Raw genomic sequence first — 24,123 nt, 5'->3', positions numbered from 1 at the left:
GTGCATTTTAAATCACAAAGTAGATAGGTGTGTGCTTTTATTTTCTTTTGGTAATCACTAAGAATTATACTCAGTAACTTGTGGCAGACATTGATGTATCACAATTCTTGTTTACAAAATAAGTTGAGATAGACTACCTGTTGCAGTTGGACGGTCTTAGGATGTGCTCTCTCTCTCTCTCTCTCTCATGCTCTCTTATCAGCGTTCTCTCTCTCTTATCTCTGTCACACACACACACACACACACACACACACACACACACACACACACACACACACACACACACACATTTCATTTTCTTACTTATTTTTAATTTCACATTCCCTTAAAAATGGCATCCATTTGCTTTTTTTTCATCCAATCTTCACTGAAGCTTAATATGCTGCCATGAAGAGACAGACTTATTTTTTGTTGGGTATTACTTATACATTAACATCTTGGTAGAAAACATTCACTCTTCAGTCAGGGAGAAGATGTATACATTGCCCATTCTCTAAATGTATTAAATGTATGCTAAGCAGTGCCAGTTTCTTCCTGATTCCGGATCATGTGATCCCATCTTCAGATGATACAATTGTGGGGACAAACATTTTGTAAAGGCTAGATGTTTTATGTGGTGTGTAAAAGATATCAACACAATGTGACACAGAATGCAAAACAATTAGTCATTCAGTTAAACAATTAATCAATAAATAAATAAATGCAGTTATATTCAGGTAAAGCAAAGTGGAACATGATAAAGAATCCTAATAAAATATAGAGCTTGGCATACAGTGTAATAACACAGCTGTAACACTTTAATAGTTGCATACCATGGGATGACCACTGTGACAAATAACCCTAGGGGTATATGAATTCCCCTAATGATAACCCTATATTAAAGAAAGAGCATTTGTCTGTGCTACACATTGAATGGATTAGTCTGTAATGAAAGCTTTTGGAACAATATGTGAATCTGTGAAAATAAAGATGCAATGAAGTTGATGCTTATGAATATGACAATAAAGATGCAATGCTGACAAACAGGAAGATGAAGATGAAAATGATGATGGTGAAGATGGTTTTGATAAAAATGCAAACACATTAGATATGATGTGAGGAATCTGACAGACTAGGTGATGGTGATGATGATGATAATGATGTGATTATGCTGACACGGGGGGCATGAATATGATAAACAGGTGAAGATAATTATGAAGATGATGAAGATATAAATAAAGAAGAATTGAAGATGATAAAGACGATGAAGAGGCTAAGAATCAAGATGTGATGAAGATGGCTCAGATGGTGAAGATGCTGCTGATGAAGATGCAGTAAAGCTGGTGAACATATTGATGAAGGTGTGATACATATATGATGAAAATCATTTTGCAATGAAGACAACTGATGAAGATCATGACAGTAAAGATGAAAACTATGATGACTCATCTTCTTCATATCATCTTCATTATATCATTACAAGTGTCATCATAATATTTTCATTGCCTCTTTGTCTTTGTCATCATTTTATCTTCATTGTATGAGGTTCACTGTCATCATCTCCACCACATATGCATCATTACCATTCTATATGCATCATTATCATTGTTTTTATCTTCATGGAATCATTATCTTCACACAAAACACCATCATATTGGGTGACTTCAACTAGCCAAATATAGACTGGGAACATTACTCAAGCCCTAACTTTCTAGCCCAACGGTTCCTGGAGTTCATAAATTCAAATGCCATGGAACAGCTAGTCACTGTTCCCACGAGAGGAGAAAATATACTAGATCTCATTATCACAAACATGGGGACAAAATGCTCCACACCGGAAGTATATCCCTCATTGGTGAGATCTGATCATAAACTAATCTCACTGGAAATCCACATCCCCACCCCAAACAAAAGACCACAGTGAAGAACTTCTCTAAAGCAAACTTCACACTACTCAAGACTGGTGTGGTATCCTTCAAGGCCCCTGAGCCAGTGGAAACCACAACCAAAGCTGCGAAAGCCCTTACAAATGCCTTCTATGAACACCTCCAGGACTGCATGGATCAGGCAATCCCAAATAAAACCAAGACTCTTTCCACAAAGGGCAAGCGTCCAGTCTGGTGGACCCCAGCCATTAACAAACTTTACAATAAGAGGAGAAAGCTATTACATGATAGAATAAAATCCATAAAGGGAAGTCACCCTGATCATTATTAGTAAAAAATACGAGCACTCATAAAATCAACTAAGGCCAATTTTGAGAGAAAAATTGCCATGGATTCAAAGGACAATCATAAGGCCTTTTCAGCTATGTTAGGAACCTGGGTGGAAACTCTCAGATATGCTCAGAATTAGTCCAAAATGATACAAAAATCACTGAACCCACAGACATTGCCAACATACTGGCAGACAGGTTCAGTGCAAACTTCACCCCTCTCCCCTAAAGGAGAGATAACTATCCCAGCAGAGTGTAGCCTCCCAGACATCTCAAATGCGCAGGTGAAAGCTGCTCTCTCTAAAGCTAAAAACACAGCATCAATGGGACCGGATGGTGTCACCGGCTGTGTGCTACATGAGCTAAATGAGGAATTAAACCCGCACATAAGGCAGCTGTTTAATCTCAGCCTTACCACAGGATAATGCCCAAGGAGGCGTCACGGCAGCTGTGGTCCCACTCCACAAAGGCGGTGCCTCTATGGACCCTGGTAATTACCTCCCCATAAGCTTAACAAGTCTAGTCTGCAAAGCTATGGAGAGGATCATAATGGAGCTCATAAACAAAGATATAGGGGACTTGCAGACATTGGACCCGACCCAGTTTGGCTTCGTCAAGGGCAAATCATGCCTTTTGAACTTAGTCGACTTCTTCGAAACAGTCACCAAGGCCATTGATGAGGGAAAGGCAGTCCATACAGCCTACCTTGACCTTGCAAAGGCCTTGACACAATACCCCCACTGGTATTGTAGAAAAACTTACCAGCTTAAATGTAAACCCATATGTCACAAGATGGGTTGCAAACTGGCTTAAGGACGGACCCACAGGGTTAGAGTTGCTGGCGCTATGTCAGACTCCAAGCCAGTCACAAGTGGTGTCCCACAGGGCTCGGTCCGTGGTCCCCTATTGTTCGGCATCTACTTCTCAGAAGTACAGGCCAACATGGGAGGACTTTGGCTGACAAAGTTTGCAGGCGACTGCAAATTGAAGCCATAGTGGAAAGTGCATCGGACATGGATATCCTTCAGAAGGGACTCAGAAACAGATAGCTGGTGCCAGAGCCATGGCCTGAAGTTAAGCAAAATGTATAGTCATACCCTTAAAACAAGGTAACCCCAAGCTACCATATAGGTGGCAATCCACTAAGCACAGAAGAGGTTATCAGGGACCTGGGGACCCAGGTTGACAGTGGCCTTTCTTTTGACACTCACGTTGCTAAAGTGGTTAGAGAGACCTTCTACATTGCCCACCTGATCATGAAGGGATTCACAGCCAGATCTAGTGAGGTCATTGTTCCCCTGTACTCTTCACTTATCAGACCAATGATCGAGTACAATGCCCCATTCGGGATGTATCTCACCCGACATCTGCAGCAATTGGAGAGACCCCAAAAGTTCCTCACCAAAAGGATAAAGGGACTCCAAAATCTGTCATATGCTGCCAGATTGAAGAAACTCCAGCTCTATTCAGTTGCATACCGTCTGCTCAGAGGTGACATGTGCCTGACATACAAGGCTATGTCCAACCCGGAATTAATGGACATGCTCCACCTCAAAATCCAAATCCACCAAAACCACTAGAAAACTAAACCTTAGCACGGATATAAATAGGACGTGCTGGAGGGATAGATTTATCACTCAGAGACTCCCTATGCTGTGGAATAAAATCCTGATCCATGTAAGGCAGAGCACCTCGCTGGCTCTGTTCAAGAGAAATCTTGACCTGTGGATGGGAGATCGTAGGTTTATCCCGGGAATCATCTCTGTGTCACTGCTGGACAGAGGCACAACAAACTAATGGGCACAGTATTTTTTCATATAAAGGGTGAAAAATTTGGGCTAGGCTTATAAATGCCTTAGGGCAGATAGCCTAGTATAAACCTATGAACCTATTTATTGATATCTATTATTTTCAGCACCATCATTGCCATGACATCCTCACCATCTTCATCACATTTTCATAGTCATCTTTATTGCACTTCCCCAATCCTCCTCATCATCATCATCATATTCTTCTTCTTCTTCTTTATATCTTAATCTTATCGATCATCATCTTCATCATCATTATTAACACTGCATCATTTCCATCATTTTCATCTTTCTAGTCCTCTTCATCACATCTTTATGAGCTTCAATTTTATCATCTCTGTCATCATCATCTTCATCTTCATGGCACTTTCATCATGTCTTTATCTTCACAGATTATTACAAGTCCACAGATTGTTAGAAGAGTTTTCCTTATAGCAGTAATCAATTCAATGTATAAAACACACACACACACACAGTTACCCTTTACTTTAAGGCTATCACTGAAATGATTCACATATCCCTAGGTTTCTTCCTAAAAGTGATCATCCCAAGGTGGACAGCTTTTAATAGCTGTGCTACATCTGTGTCATTACACTGTATGCCAAGCACTGAACACTTTCCTAGGAATTGTACACTGTTCCATTTTACTTATGCTACCTTACATTTGAATATAACTGCAATTATTTATTTATTGAATTGCTGTCTGACTCGCTGGTCAAGGGACTGATTGATTGTGCATCACTTTATGTGTATAAATCTCCTGCATACTACAGACAATGCCAACCTACTTACCACAAGCAATTTGCCCTACAATTCCCACAATGACCTGGCACACCTCTGAACTGTCCCTGATGTTTAGGGATTTCCCTGATTTTTACTCAAATTTTAGCTCTTCCCCTCTTAATCCCTACTAAAATTGGTGACTTTTGGAGAAACTATGGTGAATTATAGTTAATAAATAATGACACTAATTAGAGTTGTAAACTTATTTTACTTCAAAAATGTATATTAATTCACATACTCTTATTCTGTCAATGTCTCAAGTTAACCTTACTTGCATTTTAAAAATGCAAGTGATTATTTCTGGATTTGCCCCTGATTGGTTGAGACCTATGTGACATGGAATCAGGGAGTAATTGAGCAACTGCTTACTTTATTATTAATACATACTAATGTAACTAAAGTAAGAAGATATATACTTTAAGGCCCCAAAGCCCAATCTACACAGATAATGAAAACTTACAGCAAAATGAAATGGTAAAACAAGTGTGCATAATCTTCAAAGAATTTTAACAGTTTACAGCATTGTTGTCTCATTATTTTAACATGTCATAACTGGATCTTTACCTCTTTAACTGTCTACATGAATCATCTCCAGTGAAATAGACAGTTATATTGCAATTTCTTCCTTATTGCTACTTTTATTCGTGGTTGAATTATTCAATAACTCACTTCTGCCCCATTTCTGTCTTTACTTTTGCCCGTTTTTTTTTCCTTGAATACCACTTTCATTCTAGCTTGTTATTGCCCAGTGCCACCTCACAGTAACATGACTTTGTCACTATTTTCCGTCCTGATAATGCACTGTACAGGCGTGATCAGTATGTTGTAATCATTCATGTTCTCACAAGCACTCTGGATTTCATGGCATTAGTCCTAAGTATCCTTGCAGGATGTGATTGGGTCTTGTTTTTTCCTTTATGTATGGTCCTTCTCTGCTTTCCTCTGCCCCCTCCCCCCCACCATTTTGATCCTTTAAGTAACTTTATGAAAGTGATGTCAAGTTAACAAGGAACATAGACTGTTAGTTATTTTAGCAATGCAGGATCTACCTACAGTTAGCATGGTTTGATCACAGGAGTGAAGAACAAGAGAATAAATCAAGCCAGCTGTGGGTAAATTCTGCATTACCCATACACGTGTGGACAATTGCTATTATCCAATGATGTTATTTAAGACAAAGTCTTACCTTTTCTAAATAACATCATTGTATAAGAAAATATTAGTACTCTTTTCTGGTAGTCTGGAGCATCCAAAATATGTACTGTACATGCCCTGTTTCTGCATGCTAATGGCAACAGAGTATATTGCTGTGTCTGCCCTCTCACCCCACCCCCCAGTGTTAAGTTGTTTGTGTCATATTTTTGGTGGGGGGCTTCATAAAAGATATGGCAAATCATTGAGTATTAAAGTCAGGAAATAATAAGTGAAATCTCTATTTCAGATAGAAGAGGTAGTGAGGTATGCTTTGGAGCTGATTGTTAGGGAACATGAGTTTTTTTTTTAATGTATTGTATTAACGTTTATTATGTCATGAATTATTTTTCTTTTTTTCTTTTTAGAGTTTGAAATTTCTGATAGCAGCTTTGAGAAAGCAACTTTATAGGCTTCCTCTTCCTGTGGGGAACATGCACCGTGTGAAGAATAGGAAGGACAGAAGTGAGATATGTGTAGTATAATTAACTTGTAGTTTTAACACAAAAGCAAATATTTTATGAGTGAAAGGACAAAAATATAAGTAAAATTAGGGACATTGTATAAAACAGTGGACAGTTGAGACGAATGGTGACCAGCAGTATGATCATTCGTACTGTCGGTAACCATTCATCTCACCCGTCTGCAGTTTTGAAGAACATCCCCGATTTTTCTCTTATTTAGTTGTATTTTTTGTAAAGGCATCATACAAATGGTATTATGGAACATTTTCCAACTGGAAAGACCAACCACTGAATTGTTCAGCAGCCGGATTACTTTTTATTGGTATATGCTCGTTTTGCAATAGGAACGCTGACTGGCCTGTCCAATCATCATGCACATTTTGGAATACAAATGAGCATTTATTGCATATGTCATATTTCAAAGGAGTTCACCAAATTGTCACCTGTGTCTAGTTTCAGCAAAAAAAACATTGCTCTGCCATCCAAATCTCTCTCTGTAGTGGTCCACTGCCACATACTAATAGAGTTTATGACTCCTTTATTTTTCCAGAGGTACACATCTTTTGGAGCAAGTGTGCATAATCTTCAAAGAATTTTAACAGTTTACAGCATTGTTGTCTCATTATTTTAACATGTCATAACTGGATCTTTACCTCTTTAACTGTCTACATGAATCATCTCCAGTGAAATAGACAGTTATATTGCAATTTCTTCCTTATTGCTACTTTTATTTGTGGTTGAATTATTCAATAACTCACTTCTGCCCCATTTCTGTCTTTACTTTTGCCCGTTTTTTTTTCCTTGAATACCACTTTCATTCTAGCTTGTTATTGCCCAGTGCTACCTCGCAGTAACATGACTTTGTCACTATTTTCCATCCTGATAATGCACTGTACAGGCGTGATCAGTATGTTGTAATCATTCATGTTCTCACAAGCACTCTGGATTTCATGGCATTAGTCCTAAGTATCCTTGCAGGATGTGATTAGGTCTTGCTTTTTCCTGTATGTATAGTCCTTCTCTGCTTTCCTCTGCCCCCCCCCCCCCACCATTTTGATTCTTTAAGTAACTTTATGAAAGTGATGTCAAGTTAACAAGGAACATAGACTGTTAGTTATTTTAGCAATGCAGGATCTACCTACAGTTAGCATGATTTGATCACAGGAGTGAAGAACAAGAGAATAAATCAAGCCAGCTGTGGGTAAATTCTGCATTACCCATACACAAGTGTGGACAATTGCTATTATCCAATGATGTTATTTAAGACAAAGTCTTACCTTTTCTAAATAACATCATTGTATAAGAAGATATTAGTACTCTTTTCTGGTAGTCTGGAGCATCCAAAATATGTACTGTACATGCCCTGTTTCTGCATGCTAATGGCAACAGAGTATATTGCTGTGTCTGCCCTCCCACCCCACCCCCAGTGTTAAGTTGTTTGTGTCATATTTTTGGTGGGGGTCTTCATAAAAGATATGCAAATCATTGAGTATTAAAGTCAGGAAATAATAAGTGAAATCTCTATTTCAGATAGAAGAGGTAGTGAGGTATGCTTTGGAGCTGATTCTTAGGGAACATGAGTTTTTTTTTTTTAATGTATTGTATTAACATTTATTATGTCATGAATTATTTTTCTTTTTTTCTTTTTAGAGTTTGAAATTTCTGATAGCAGCTTTGAGAAAGCAACTTTATAGGCTTCCTCTTCCTGTGGGGAACATGCACCGTGTAAAGAATAGGAAGGACAGAAGTGAGATATGTGTTGTATAATTAACTTGTAGTTTTAACACAAAAGCAAATATTTTATGAGTGAAAGGACAAAAATACAAGTAAAATTAGGGGCATTGTATAAAAAAGTGGACAGTTGAGATGAATGGTGACCAGCAGTATGATCATTCGTACTGTCGGTAACCATTCGTCTCACTCATCTGCAGTTTTGAAGAACATCCCTGATTTTTCTCTTATTTAGTTGTATTTTTTGAAAAGGCATCATACAAATGGTATTATGGAACATTTTCCAACTGGAAAGACCAACCACTGAATTGTTCAGCAGCCGGATTACTTTTTATTGGTATTACTGCAGAACGATGTAAAGAAAAGCACAATTTCAAGACCAAAAACAGCGTTTCGCTTCCAGAAAAGCCAGAAGCTTCATCAGCAGTTGAAAAGTTAAAACCAAATGCATTTAAAACAAAGTAACTGGCTTGTTGGCATCACCACAAGCACCACAATGTTGTAGCACGATGAAACTTAAAGGGCAACAATAACAAGGAGGGTGAAAACAAATACATAGTATGCCCTGTAAAACTTATATAAAAAAATAAAAACATTCTAAATGAAATGTGAAGCTAAAAAGTTGTATATAATAAATATCAATAAACAACAGCAACTAAATGTACTACTGCATCGGGTCACCTAACAGGAGCAAGCAATATGAAAAAAGCTGCATATCAAAGGAAATCAATATGTTAAGGTTGCTATTACTTTAAACTATAGATGGAATAGAACATTCAATGGGCTTAACCCTAGCAAAGCAATATATGCACCATTATTCACTGTCCTTGAGTTGACCAATGGGATAGGTTGGTACGCCACTAGAGTAAAAAGTATTATCTAGGTAGCTCTTATATTTAAAATAGCAGCAATATTACAGTTTTCGTTTAGCCCGAATGAAAAGGCGTCCAGTTAGTTGCCATTCGATCACGAGTCTCAACAATGAGAGATTGTGGGCCACCTCTGATATCCATGCTGATATGGTCAATGCCCATGAACAGGAAGCTGTGGCCGCTGTTGTTAAGAATATGTGACCGTATATACCAACACATCTACGCTATCAACGATAAGAAAAGCGACAACGCATTGTCAAAACATATTCTTAACAACAGCACAGCTTCCTGTTCATGGGCCTTGACCATATCAGCATGGATATCAGAGGTGGCCCACAATCTCTCATTGTTGAGACTCGTGAGCTCGAATGGCAACTCCAACTGGACGCCTTTTCATTTCCTGGGCTAAACGAAAACTGTAATATTGCTGCTATTCTTAAATATAAGAGCTACCTTAGATAATACATTTTTACTCTTAGTGGCGTACCAACCTATCCCATTGGTCAACTCCAAGGACAGTGAATAATGGTGCATATATTGCTGCTGCTAGGGTTAAGCCCATTGAATGTTCTATTCCATCTATAGTTTAAAGTAATAGCAACCTTAACATATTGATTTCCTTTGATATGCAGCTTTTTTCATATTGCTTGCTCCTGTTAGGTGACCCGATGCAGTAGTACATTTAGTTGCTGTTGTTTATTGATATTTATTATATACAACTTTAGCTTCACATTTCATTTAGAATGTTTTTATTTTTTATATAAGTTTTACAGGGCATACTATATTTGTTTTCACCCGCCTCCTTGTTATTGTTGCCCTTTAAGTTTCATCGTTACCCTTTACAACATTGTGGCGCTTTGTGATGTCCAACAAGCGCCAGTTACTTTGTTTTAAATGCATTTGGTTTTAATCCTTTCAACTGCTGATGAAGCTTCTGGAAGCGAAACGCTGTTTTGGTCTTGAAATAAATTATGCTTTTCTTTTACATCGTTCTGGCTGCAGTGGTGTTCCGTTTTTGTTTTCAGTGAGTTTATTTGTTTCTTATTTAACTCATTTTTATTGGTATATGCTCGTTTTGCAATAGGAACGCTGACTGGGCTGCCCAATCATCATGCACATTTTGGAATACAAATGAGCATTTATTGCATATGTCATATTTCAAAGGAGTTCACCAAACTGTCACCTGTGCTTGTTTCAGCAAAAAAAACATTGCTCTGCCATCCAAATCTCTCTCTGTAGTGGTCCACTGCCACATACTAATAGAGTTTATGACTCCTTTATTTTTCCAGAGGTACACATCTTTTGGAGCTTTACAGAAAGATTCAGATTAGCCTCTGTATCCTTCATAACAATAAAGCAGTTGTTGGGAGTTCTTAGTTGTGGCACACTTTTTTTTTACATTTTGGAGTCTCTGGTTAGATTTACTATCATCAAGCCAACATGGACTTTTGTTTTTCCATATTCCCATGTACAAACATGTGAAATTAAGCAGAGTTGTTTTTATATTAAAAATACCGCATGATGTGTTTTTATAAGGAAATGGAGATACAGCCGAGAAATGATCAGGGGTAGACATATGTCAGAATATATTCTCCATAGAGACTGTTGTATCTGAATTGGATGCATTTGATACAAAGAGATGTGTTTACAACCACTTATATTATTTCTTTTATCAAACAGGAGATCTTTGGTTACAAGACTCATATATGTCGCAGAGCTTTGTTCATTCTGGGAGCCATTCTGACCTGTGGAATTCTAGCTTTCCTGTTTTATAAAAAACCCAAATGGAATGTTTGGGCAAACTGTGTTCCATGTACACTGGAAGAAGCTGATACGGTGCTGCTTAGAACCACAGTAAGTTTGTATTTCTAAACTACATTTGTGAAAAAAAAAGGAAATCTATCCACAGACTAAATTTACTATAAAAAATGTACAGCACAGCAGAAATAAATAGAGCTCTTTGGAAACTTAAGTGCTGAAAAAATGCAACAGCACAAGTTCTTCCTAAAAAATAGAAAAACAAACTGCCAGCTCACTCAATTTGTAAGTAATGAATACCAAATAGAAGGACACAACTCAGCAACACCTAGCAGCCAAGGGTAAATACTAGTTCATACAGCCATAGAGGATAGCACCTCCAAGGAACATATAACAGTTTGCATGGTGCATTCTAAGCCATATAGTAGTATAAAGTACTTTTGGTTGCCTCACTGGCAAGAGTGTAACACTAAATCAGATAATAACAGGTATTTAATATATTGTACAATGACAAAGGCTAACACTGGAAGAATGATAAACATGACATTCAGGGTAGTTACCAAATCATACACTGTAAACATCATGTTAAACTGTGATGTTATCCTAAACGGCAGTGCAAACAGAACCATTCAACCTTTGTCAATGCAGTAATGCTAAACTGCAATGCAATGAGAAAGATGGAAATATAGCAAAGAGCACAGCATAAAGTAGGGAAAGAGAAAGTACATGTGAAACTGACAAGGTAATACAGCAAATCAGATGTGTGCAGCAAGTACATAGAATACACAGAGCTTGTGTAGAAAACATGAATTAGGGGCAAATAAAGTACCAAGGACGTGGAAGATGAAAATATTCATAGATAGAAGCCCAGACAGCAGGGATCAAATATACATGTTTTCATGCAGGTGGAGAGAGGGAAAGTGAAGAAAAAGAAACCAGCAATGTGCACCAACATCATTTGTGAGAAATGACATTGTCAGGGATCCCCTTACATGGGTAGTGGCATCACAAATAATTACCTACAGTAAAACACTGATGGCATACTTATAGCAGAATGATTGATGATACCAACTCACAAATAAATATAGTAAAAAATCAAACTATACACTTAAATATAAAAAAGCAAGCAGCCAAACTGTTGCATTAAAAAATAGTTGCATTTCCGAAATAATCTTACAGCAATATTCAACAAATTTAGGTAGTGATTTGATGTGCAATGTCAGTAAATTTACGACTACATGTAAGCCATATGTTATTGGAAATATATATACCTATATATCATCCTACCCATCCACAATCTAGTCAAGGAGGTATAACTAGTTGTGGTTTTTGTAAATATTGTCCATATATTTACAAAAGAGAGCAATTAGTGATAGGTGACCCTCAGAGGACAATTTGTTTGAAAAAAGGCAACTGTGACAGTTGTGGGCTAGTGTATATTGTTATTTGTCAGGATTGCCCAATGTTTTATGTGGGGAAAACAGAGAGGTCCTTGCATAAAAGAATATATGAACATCTTTCTGCCACTGAAATGCAAAATGGCAACAATGCATTATACAAACACATACTCTCTTGTTAGGCTAAGCTTGGATTCTGATTTGGGATTCTAGAAATTTTAAGGAAAGACATTGGCGCGGGGACTGGTCAAATGACATTTACAGAAGTGAATTTAGATGGCAGTTATTTTTAAATGCTACCATCCCTCCAGGGTTAAACGACCATGTTTTACTTGTAACAATATTAAAAGATAGGGCAACTGCATTATGAATTGTTAAAGCAATTAATATTGTTTAGAACTGTATATGTATTTTTATTTACCATACTACTGTTTTTAAATTAACCTATTTGTTATAAAGGTAACAGGCAATTTTAACTGAATTATTGAATAATTTAACAAATTATCAACTAACTTAAGGATAAAAGCAAACTTTTGGCTTTGTACAACAGTTTTGATAAAGTCCTGTAGTGTGGCGGACGAAAGCGCTTAACTCAGGTTTGTGGCTTGTCAAGAAATTGGATTATTTCATTACCCTGACTTTTCATTGGTATCAGGTCTGGTTCCACGAGTTGTGTTGGTTTATATATATATATATATATATATATATATATATATATATATATATATATATATATATATATATATATATATATATATATATATATATAGTTATTTGAAGCGAAGTGCAGCCTACCATAAGTACTGTACTTTGCATGAGATTATGTGATACAATGGGTTTTATGTATAAAAACAGACAAACAAAGGGTCCAGTTCATTGTAAACAACAAATTATCAGGAAGTGTTTTCTTTAAACTGCTTGACAAAGTACTGAACATTTTTTGATTACATCGCTTTACTGGTCATACTCAGCCTTTTGTTTACCTATGCTACAAATGTCCTTTTTATGAAATACAGCTTTGCAGTAGCTCTTGTAAATCCTACTACAACCTGAATAGACAGCATTATGACCTGTTTCACAGATTCTTCTTTACCACTGTCACTTTGTTTGCTAATAATCAATGCAATTGGTATCGACACACCCCAGTGGTGTATATGTTAGGTATTCAGCTGCATATCCAGAACTATTTATCATATAGCATAAGCTGCATATCCATGTCTATTTAGCATATAGCATAGGCTGTATATACATGCCATTTAACATATAGCTATATACTGTATATCCATGACCATTTATCATATAGCATAAACTGTATATCCATGACTATTTAGTATATAACATAAACTGTATATCCATGACTATTTATCATATAGCATAAACTGTATATCCATGACTATTTAGTATATAACATAAACTGTATATCCATGACTATTTAGTATATAGCATAAACTGTATATCTATGAATATTTAGCACATAGCATAAGCTGCATATCCATGCCATTTAACATATAGCATAAATTCTATATCCATGACTATTTATCATATATCATAAGCTACATATCCATGCCATTTAGCTCAGACCATAATGGTTTTAAGGGTTTTAATGGCAAACTCTGTAATCTGTCATAATGGGAATATTTGGGTCTTGCTCTTTAAACATGTAAAGAATGCATACTTAAGTGTTACATTCTTAGAGGCATAGCATATTGCACCCTTTGTTACCTGGCAGCCATGAGGGTAAAACCACACTTTTTCTATTTTCTTTTTAACTAACATTAGTGTGCAAAACCTTAGCCTTGTTATTGTTCCTGCACCATTTAGAGATCCATCCTAAAAGATGGTATTATACAGTGAAAAGTTTATCATTTCTTATGGGTTTTGGTCAAAACACTTCACTGTAGAGTCTGTAACAGAAGGAGACGTTTAAAGTTTGTTAAAGCTGTCTTTGAGATGAAGGAGCAATGCTTGAATGAAAATATCTCACAATCACCTGAGATAAGGCACTGACAGTTTTGATAAATAGGCCAAGGATCAAGATTTTTCATTTACAGCTTACTTTTAACTCAATGTGACAGCCAGAAAATATGTAATTAACTAGTGAACGTTTTCTCAAAATTTTGAAGTGCAATATCTCAGAAGAGATAGAAGACATGAGTCTGAAAACATAAATTAAGGTATATTGATAAGATAAATGTTCTATATAATGATATTCAAAATGGAATATTTCATGTCATGAAGCTTTATGTGCAACCCATAATGAAAAGCACTACCAACAGGGACTATGATATTCACTCTTCAGTTCATCACTATATCACCCTGCTCTTGTCCAGCACAAGTGATACTTGCAATGAAAATACTTGAATTGTGCAGCCTTTACCATTCACCATTGTAGATCTGTTTTCATATACAAGCTCAACCAGGCAAATATCTTGCAGCACAGAGTACAATAAAGAAGCAGATACATGTACTATACATAAATAAGTGTAGAACAAGCTTAGATACACCCTGCACTGAAGCCTCTGTAACAAAACCCTGCTCTGCGTATACTATACCGAAACACACATTGCTAATACACAAAAACAGATTTAACACACATAATATCCATGTACTGTTGTGACATGCATGCACTGGTTTTGCTGTAAAACAAATATACCTTGTCTCTGAGATAGTGCAATCCTGAAGTTAGTATATTTAGTTATGGGGTGATGGGGCACAGCTCCCACATCAGGGGTCGATGTGGGCCTGAATAATTCCCTGTAGAATATTTTTTAGCACTCTTATTTTTCATTTTCTTATACATATATTATTCTACAGTGAAACACTATATTATCCTAAAATAGTTTGATATTTCTCTTTCATTTAAGTTAGTATTTAAGTATGTAATCATTCAACAATATGGTGTCAAGTTTCCAAATGTCACCTGTTTAGGTGTTAGCTTTTGATCATGTAGTAAAAAACATACTAAAATGAAATAAAAACAGTAAAAGCAAAAAATGCATAACAATTTGATATCTGATATAAAAGATTCATAAATGATGATAGTCATGATATTATTTTTACATTAATTTCTCTTAATTCATATATCAAGTAGATCACGTCATCTATTAATAATCTTCCCTCTCCCTTCCACTTCCATGTGTGCGTGCGTGCGTGTCTGTGTTTGTACATGCATGCACACATGGACATGGGTCTTCAAGTGTATATAAGTGTGCAGTCCTGTATTTAACAAACAAGTCTTACCATGATTAGGTTTATCACCACTAACATGATATAAATGCAAAAGCATTAGACACTATGAGGCTTTTCTCCTTTTCTTTTAGTCAGACCAGCCTAACCATACTTTAGTCAGAATATCCAAAGCATTCATATGTAAGAAACATCAGTTAGACAATACACACATGTTGGACTATAATATGACCTAAGCCCCTTTTCCTTCGCTGAGACAAATGCATAAAATGAACAAGTGGAGTATTAACTTGGTCATTTTAGGTGCTTTCACTGAAACTGGTAACTTTGCTTATGTGCAATATTCTTTGATGTAGAACAATCCTATATTCTTTGATGTAGAACAATCCTCAGACATATTATATATTAAAATATAAGAGTAAAGACAGTAGTAGTTTAAATATAATGTGATTAATCAAATAATAATATTGCATGCCCTTGCATTGTAAGGATATGAAGTTACTGCATATCCATAAATCAAATGGGTGTAGGGTACCTGTTCCAGGGACTTAAATATGGCCTGTGACTTAAATAGGACATGCCAGAGGGACAGATTTATTTCCCAGTGACTGCCACATCTTTGAAACAGGCTACCAATTCCCCTCCATGACACTGTTCAAGAGGAACTTGGATGAGTGGATGGGGCACTGTAAATTCCTGCCATGGATTGCACCCACATCCCTCCTGGATATGGGCAGTCATCACTAAATGCAGTCGTGGGTATTGACTAGTACTTCTATGGTATTACATTGGGTTGAAATGGCTAGGCTTAAAATGACCTACAGGTCGATAATCCAGTAATCTCCTATGATGTTACGGTCCTATGTTTAATATGCTACTAATACTAATAATGATTATTGTGAAGGCTGCCAGCCCAGCTAGATAGAATTTTGTAAATAATCCTATGACATTTGTAAATATTAGTAGGATTTGTAGGCTTCTTTTACAAATGTAAGAGAACTATATGTTATGATTAAACTATATGTTCTGTACTGAGCTTCAAGATTGTAACCACAGTGCACCCTGCTGGAAAACAGCAGAAATGTGTATAAACTATATGCCAATGTAAATGTATGTTTTCATGGTAGAAATTGGGACATACAGAGTTAACTTGCAAACTCTGAAAAAACAAGTAAAGAATTTTATGACTGTGTATTATCTCAGCTAGGAGACAGAATGTCTGCAGCCAGGGCTTCTTTCTATTGTCTGGAAACAGAGGTGATTACAGGTTTCTAAGGTAATTGTTTTATGACATCCAGCATCAGGCAAACTTCAAAGAGAGAATTGTCCTAGTCTAGGAAACTTAAGCAGAGGTGACAAGAATAATGTAATCTGAGATGATTCAGCAGTAATGAGTATTAGCAATTTAAGAACTATCTTAGAGAGAAAAAAAGTGCATTTTGTATTTTTTTCTGGATCTGAACATATCCATTCAGCACTTGTATCTGCCTGGCTCTGTAAGTAAGACATTACGGCATAGTATATTTTCGAGATAGATAGGAATATAACAAAATTAGCGTAGATGTTTTCTATATTTATGTGAGACTGTCCTACTATGTTATTTTAAAGTATTTCCTGTGAATCTGAACTCTGTTGTCACTGTGTTGAGTTAATGAGTATTGTTTTGTGTTTTTATTATTTATTATTAAATATATTTAAACCTGGTTTTGTGTAGAGATATATAAGCTCTTAGAGTACTTGTATGTATTTGGTGAGACTGTACAAGCCACTCCTAAATAGCCTTAGCCTTGATCACACTTGCCATTTGGATAATAGTAACACTGCACAGTAGAATTGGTCACCCTTTGGTAAGGGCATTTATAGTAGCTGATAACGGTGGTTGGTGGCAGGTTGTACTATCGTATAGTCTGGACAGAAGGTGGCATAGCTGGAGATCCTGTGCCAGCCTTTCCCAGGAGTGTCTGTGTGTTTGTATATAAATCAAATCTCAAAGTTTGTGTGTGTGTGTGTGTGTGTGTGTGTGTGTGTGTGTGTGTGTGTGTGTGTGTGTGTGTGTGTGTGTGTGTCAGCTACTTGGGCAGGGACACAAAGCACTGGTTGGACAGAGAGGGTTCTGGAGGTTTTGGCTTGACCAATTGGCTGAGTTCTTAACCCTATATCTGTGCCAGTGGGGAGTCTTATTGGGGATCTGGAGGGAGAGAGAGAGAGTAACCAGTGCCAGACTAACTGTGATCTCTGTGTGCTTTAAAGGGAAATTGTACTTTATTCTGTGTGTACTGTTCATCCTCCCAATGTGCACATCCCTCACTGGTGTTAGTGGTGAGGTTTGAGGCTCCTTGATTACTGGGCCAGTGTATGGGAGTCACAGTTATATTATCACATAATACCACAAAGCAGTACAGAATTAGGAAATAGCTGTGGCTTCTGACCGGTCAGCATTTGCTTTGAACATTAAAACAGGGCCTTACTATATACACAATAGGATTTTTCATATTTTAGATTACATCCAAATTACTACATGGCCACAAAATAGCCCATACTATAGTTAATTACAGGGGGTGTATGAGTTTCTATTTAATAGTGTGTGATCAATACACATTCCATACTGATTCACTATTCTTGATAAATATTTAGAAAGTAAAATATGCTGGCAAACTGTGCTCTAACAACAATTAATATTTCTGTTCAACTTGCCATCTGCACATATATTCTACCAATATTATTACAAACATAGCCATTGCAAAGTTAGACCTTTATGTAGGCCATAATAATACATTTACATTATTGATTATTACACTTTGCCAGTACATAATATAAACTGTATACTTAACTACTGCTTTCATTTTTGTCATTATTTTTAAATATTACTTTGCAAATCCCCCACTCACACTGGCTGGCTTCTCTACCTCTCTTCAAGAGTAATATCGATAAGCCTACATCAAGACAAATTAATCTCCGCTATCCTGAACCTCCCAATCGATGAAGAATCACTGCCAGGGTGGTTTCTATGTGTTTAAAAGCACGGATTCTGTCTTTTTGTTATATATACTAATTTCCCTTTTCTCTGTTGTGCTACTCTGTGATTGGTATGTATAAGTTCTGAGGGCATCCTGTTCCCCCCATATAGGGAGATGCAAAAGAAATACAATTTTTACAAAATGTCTCATTGAGTTGGAGGTTTGATCAGTTGTTTTCACCCAGCTGAACCTTTGTGAGCTTTTAACTCAAGAAGACGTAAGTTAAGCATATTGCTCTAGTCATCAAATAAATCTCTTCCACTTGCTAAAATTTTAAGCAGATGACAGTCACAATACAGAAAATATTAGACAGTTCGAGCAATATATGTTCACATGTGTGAAATCTGTTATTTTTCTCTAAAGCTGCCAAAACGATACATCTGTTATGCACTTTTCCAGTGTTAGAAAAGTGTAGTACACAGAGCAGTGAGATTCTATTCCGATGGTGAGAGAAAGCTAAACTAATTAACACCTTCCTTAAAATGAAGTACGACAGTAACACTACCTAGGGAGGTACTTAGTTCTTATGCACCCCCTAAATGCTGTTTCAGTTGCGTTTCACACTAGGGCTAACAGCAGGTAGTACCAGTTGGCAAAGAACAGTAGCATAATGCAACACAGATTTGTTTTTACCTGCTGTCCCTGAGTTTGTCTCATATTTTTGCTCTGTCCCACATGCATTTTTTGATCTTCTGGTAAATCACCGAGGATTACAGTCAGTCAGTCAATAAAGCCAGACATTAGAGTTTCATATTTCTTATAGTTCAGGAAATGTATATTGATGCACTATGAAAAATTATGATGAGTCATAGATCCTAACACTTAATTAGCAGTTTATGACATGGATGCTTTGCTCTTGAGGTACATTTCTTGGCATCCATGTCTGAAACACATAATACACTGGCTATGACTGGAGACCCAATCGTAATCCTGTGTGTTATGTACCTTTTACAGCTGATCTGCTCTAGAATCATGCTGCAACATATTTGGCAGCTGCCACAAAATAGTGTTAGAAGCATTTGACAGGACTGGAAGCTATAATGCACACTGTAGTGCAATACAAAGGAAAATAATACTGTTCCTCAAGAAAGGATCTGAGATCTTATAAAGCTGTTAGTTAATTATATTTCACTTCTGGCCACTATCTATTTGGTAACGGCAAGTGTCTTCTGGTTTTCATATCTGTAAAACACTTTATACTCCTAAACTTTAGTCTTTTCTTTTCTCTCTTTCTTTCTTTCTTTCTTTCTTTCTTTCTTTCTCTCTGCAGCTGGTAGAACATTGGGGCAACTAAAGCTCCATGTACTACAAAGAGTTGCAATGAAGTGTCTTAGATTATAACCAATAAATAATGCCTTCTTAAAATGGATGCCAGAATTCACCTCCCAAGGTTCACTTCACACTGTCCTCAAGATGACTTTCTAGACATCCAATTATGGAGCACATAGCAAGTTGGTATACATCATAGTATATGGTGTGTGGCAATTAGTGTAAAGGATTAAGGCTATGAGCTATTAACGAGCATCTTTTTGCAGTCCATGCTTTGATATTTTTGCAGTCCATGCTTTGATCTTTTTGCAGTCCATGCTTTGATCTTTTTGCAGTCCATGCTTTGATTCCCTCAGTCTCCACTTGCCTACTGTGTGACTTTTAGAAAGTCACTTAACCAGATAATGCTCAGGGAAATTGGACTAGGCCTTTCAGTGATCTTCTAGACTGGATGCCTAGCATGTATATCTATAGCTATATCAATCTAGCTATTTTATATATATATATATATATATATATATATATATATATATACACACACACACACACACACACACACACACACACACACACACACACACACACACAGACACACACACACACCTATGAGTCATCACTGACTCTATCATCGTGCATCTTCAGTGTGAAAACGTGTTATCGCAGTGAGTTTCTTCAGTGTGTAATGTATTGTGTGAGCCAACAGTACACATTTCAGGGTTTTTCCCCTTTTCTCCATATGATTGACTTTCCAAAAAGCACAACTGATAAAATCGCTGCTTTACAGAGTAATGTTGTCTGGGGCTGCCCAGAGAATTAGTGTTCCAGATCTCTATCAGCTTGTGATGCAGAATCTTTTCCTTGACTTTATACAGATTGGATGTAAGATCAGAGGACATATAAACATATGAGTCCTTCCTATAGCCATCTTTTAGCAAGGGAACTATGACTGCCCATCTCCCATCTCCTGACACACCTTGCAGTAAGTTTACATTATTTTCTCTCTTATCCTGTCCCATGCTTTCCGTCATTTATTATGAAGACTGTCTAAAGTTTACAGTTCTGTTACCACTTTATTTAGTTATTTATTTATTTATTTATTTATTTTTTAATTTATTCATATATTAACAGTGAAAGTGAACTGGCCATCAAAAACTCTTTTTAGCCACAGCGTGGACTACAAGGGCAAGCGTAAATGCAATAAGAATGGACACTTCAGAGTTGTCTGTCAAACAGCGTGATTTGGAGAAGTCACAAGAAACCAAAGTGCCATGGTAAAGGGAGAACAAGCATACTCCACAAAACTTAGATGATGCTCTGTGTATCTCTAGCAAACATATCAAAATTATAGGGTTTGTGGATTTGAAATATCTAAATACAAAGATTCAAAGAAAAACTTTCTGTTAAATACTGTGTCTGCCTTGCCTTAACTCTTAAGGGGATGATAAGTACGTATACACTTGTGATTCTAGGTCTCACTGCTACTAGCAGACTCTTTCAAACCTGTGATAATATGTGTATGTCATTCTTAAGGTGAGCTCTCCTTATTAAACTTGTGAAAATATCGAACTCTACTTATTTAACTTCTAAAAATGATCACCCACTTGTCCTCATTTATCTTCACCATTCCTTGTCATCCCCTGCCGGCTACATCAGGTGCACAAGCCACTCATTTCAGCGAGTCATATTCAAAGCTTTATCCGTCTATGCCTCAGAGCTGGCTTCTATTCCAGAACATCTTAAGTACCTATATTCCCTGGTGTTTGTTCTCCTAAGTCAGGAGTACTATATTTCAACCTGATTTTAATAGCACATTATTTGGGATGCCATCTACCACCTCAAGCCTCAACAATACGTGCATACAAAAACAGTCAACACAAAACAGTACTTGTATACAACATTAATGTAAAAATTGACAATAACAGGCAACTTGTTAAACTATAATTCTGATTAAAAAGTTATAGCAGAGCTCTTGGCAACTGATAGGCAGACATACAGTTACACATGAGAATGGATTACAATATTCTGTCACCATTAATTAAATATTCCAATCTCCATCAAATCAATCAGTGAGCTTTAGATTTTCCTTAAAAACCCTGCATCTCTGTTGATCTCAATCATCCAAAAAGAGTGTATAACCACATTTGTCTGATTAACCTTACATCTCTACCCAATTAATGCAAGAAGTGCTTGGAAATCTACAATTACATTTTGTTACTGTTTTTTGCATTGAAGGATTTACTACTCCAGTCTCTCTGCTACTCTGATCTTCTTCTGACCCATTTCACCATATACTTATCATCACTTCTCATCCTCATATTTGTTACTTTGGTATGGTGATAAAGCCTACTACTAGTTTCTTATCTAGATAGAAGGTATGCTGTCAGTAACTCTGTTTCTGAGCCTTATCTTTTTTTATCAGTTAGACACAGCAGGTCTTCTGCTAGCATATTTGAGCTATGCAGTGTACTTCCCACTTCCCCTACACTCTACAGGTTCTAGATCCTGTGTTTTATACAGGGCATTAAAATGCCCATTGAAGAGATGAACATGACTAGAACAATAACAAGTGGGTAAGTACTACGTTCATAGGTAAGTCCTAGACTAGCTGCACTTGTGTGACATTTTAAGCCTAGATAATTTCCTTTGGTGAGTATCAAACCCTGTAGCTCTAATCTGTGCAGTAAATACCTTAATTATTATGCCAGCCTGCAACCCACAATTGTTTCTCTTAGCTCCGCATGGTTTCTGGTTTGATAAGGATCTTAATACCAGCCTAAAAAATCTGTGATGCAAGTAAAGCAGCGCACATCTGAATTTTAAAATTCTGTTTTTGCCTACTGCCGGTGGATTTACTTTCATTTGGGATCCCTTTGCATAGCAGCTACTGCAACTAGCCTTTTTCTAAATGATCTGAATGATTAGTATTCAACATGTATAATATATGGATTTCTGGGTATAACTGCAAATGAACCAGTGGCACTTCATCACTAATTGTGGTCATATGACAGATGACATATACACATAGTGTGTCTTACTGAAACATCTGAAGGTGCTTTTGGCTAGGATTCAAGCCTTTCTTAATTCTTATTGTCTAGGTTTAACTGATTAGTTTTTGCCATTGTATAGTCATTAAATGTTTCTTCACTAAAATAGGACGTTGATGTTTTCTGACACTTTTATTTGAGATTTGTTTTCTCAACCACCTGTCTTTCTGATGATAGAATTTAATCCTTGATCTAATTTTGGGACAAATCCCTTTATCAGTTAGAGTTTCTTAGTTAAGAGACAACAGCTGTGAGAATGTATGATTACTCTCTGTCTGATTTAGAAGTTCAGTGCTACACTTAACTTTCTTTTCATTGTATTAGTATCTGGGCATAAATGAGATTACATCCATCAGAAGTTTAATTATACTCCTGGTACTGTAAAATGGCTACAAATTAATCAAGGTGCATTGTTTCTCCTCACAAGCTAAGTTGGCTTATACACAATGCAGAAATGATACTTAAACACTAGGTTTATGTTGTCTTGAACGATGTCTGGTCATCACACCATTTGTGAGACCATAATGGCCTTTGTGTATTTAACCTAACAATCCCTCTCACTGAGATCAGGGTACAACTGTACTGACTTGCTATAACAGCAGGACCTCATGTTCAGAATACTGCATGCTGACTGTATATTATCGATGCATGAGCTGTTTTGTTTGTGCTCAGTGATCTGGCCATCCATCTTGCACATCGTTTAAAACAGTTTGCAACTCGCAGTCATTTTGTAGTTTTTAGTAATCACTGGTCTGATCATCATTATGCATGCAGACAGGAATGTCTCCGTTGCTATTAGGTAATGCTGGGCCATGGCTAACACTTCTGGATAGCACATTTACAACATCTACAGACACACAGATTGCTTTGATATTATACGTTTCAGTCTCATTAACAATCTTTGGCACCTCAGTGACATTTTGTCTATCACCTAGGAATTGATTATTAGAACTAATTGTTTGTAGTTGGTCTAGAGTTGCAAACTCTCAAGCCCTAATGGGTATAAGGAGAATTTCTCACATGCCCATACACTTGCAAGGCACTCTTTTTTTATTTGTGAATACATCTGTTGAGCATCCTTTGGAATTCTGGAGCAATTGACAATAGGACATAACACTTATTCATCCATTTGGACTACGGCTGTATCTAGGCCACGGTTACTAACGGTTACTAACATCTAAGTCTCTCTTGTTGGTTTAGTAACATCATAGCATGCTAGCTATGGAGCTGCTGCTTCCATTTCTTTTTCTTAAGAATGTTTGGGTTTGAACATGTCTCCATGACCAGGGTATATATATATATATATATATATATATATATATATATATATATATATATATATTTGTTTGTTATAATACATAGTATTGTGGGAAGGTCTGGAAAAACTTGACCAAATAAATAATCATGCC

At 36.7% G+C, this 24,123-nt stretch overlaps 1 protein-coding gene across 1 annotated transcript in view; it reads left to right on the top strand.

Moving 5' to 3' along the window:
• LOC122800919 (probable cation-transporting ATPase 13A4) overlaps positions 1-24,123 on the top strand; it is an 846,809-nt gene that overhangs the window by 29,359 nt on the left and 793,327 nt on the right. The window contains exon 2 of the mRNA XM_044070278.1: positions 10,724-10,897. Coding sequence (XP_043926213.1) covers positions 10,724-10,897 — 174 coding nt within the window. The remainder of the gene's footprint in view (positions 1-10,723; positions 10,898-24,123) is intronic.

The sequence above is a fragment of the Protopterus annectens genome, chromosome 4.part1 (assembly GCF_019279795.1).
Source record: "Protopterus annectens isolate FY-2018-M chromosome 4.part1, PAN1.0, whole genome shotgun sequence".
NCBI classification, from domain to species: Eukaryota; Metazoa; Chordata; order Ceratodontiformes; family Protopteridae; genus Protopterus; species Protopterus annectens.
The sequence above is the reverse complement of the archived record's forward strand: the minus strand, read 5'-3'. Positions and strand labels throughout refer to the sequence as shown.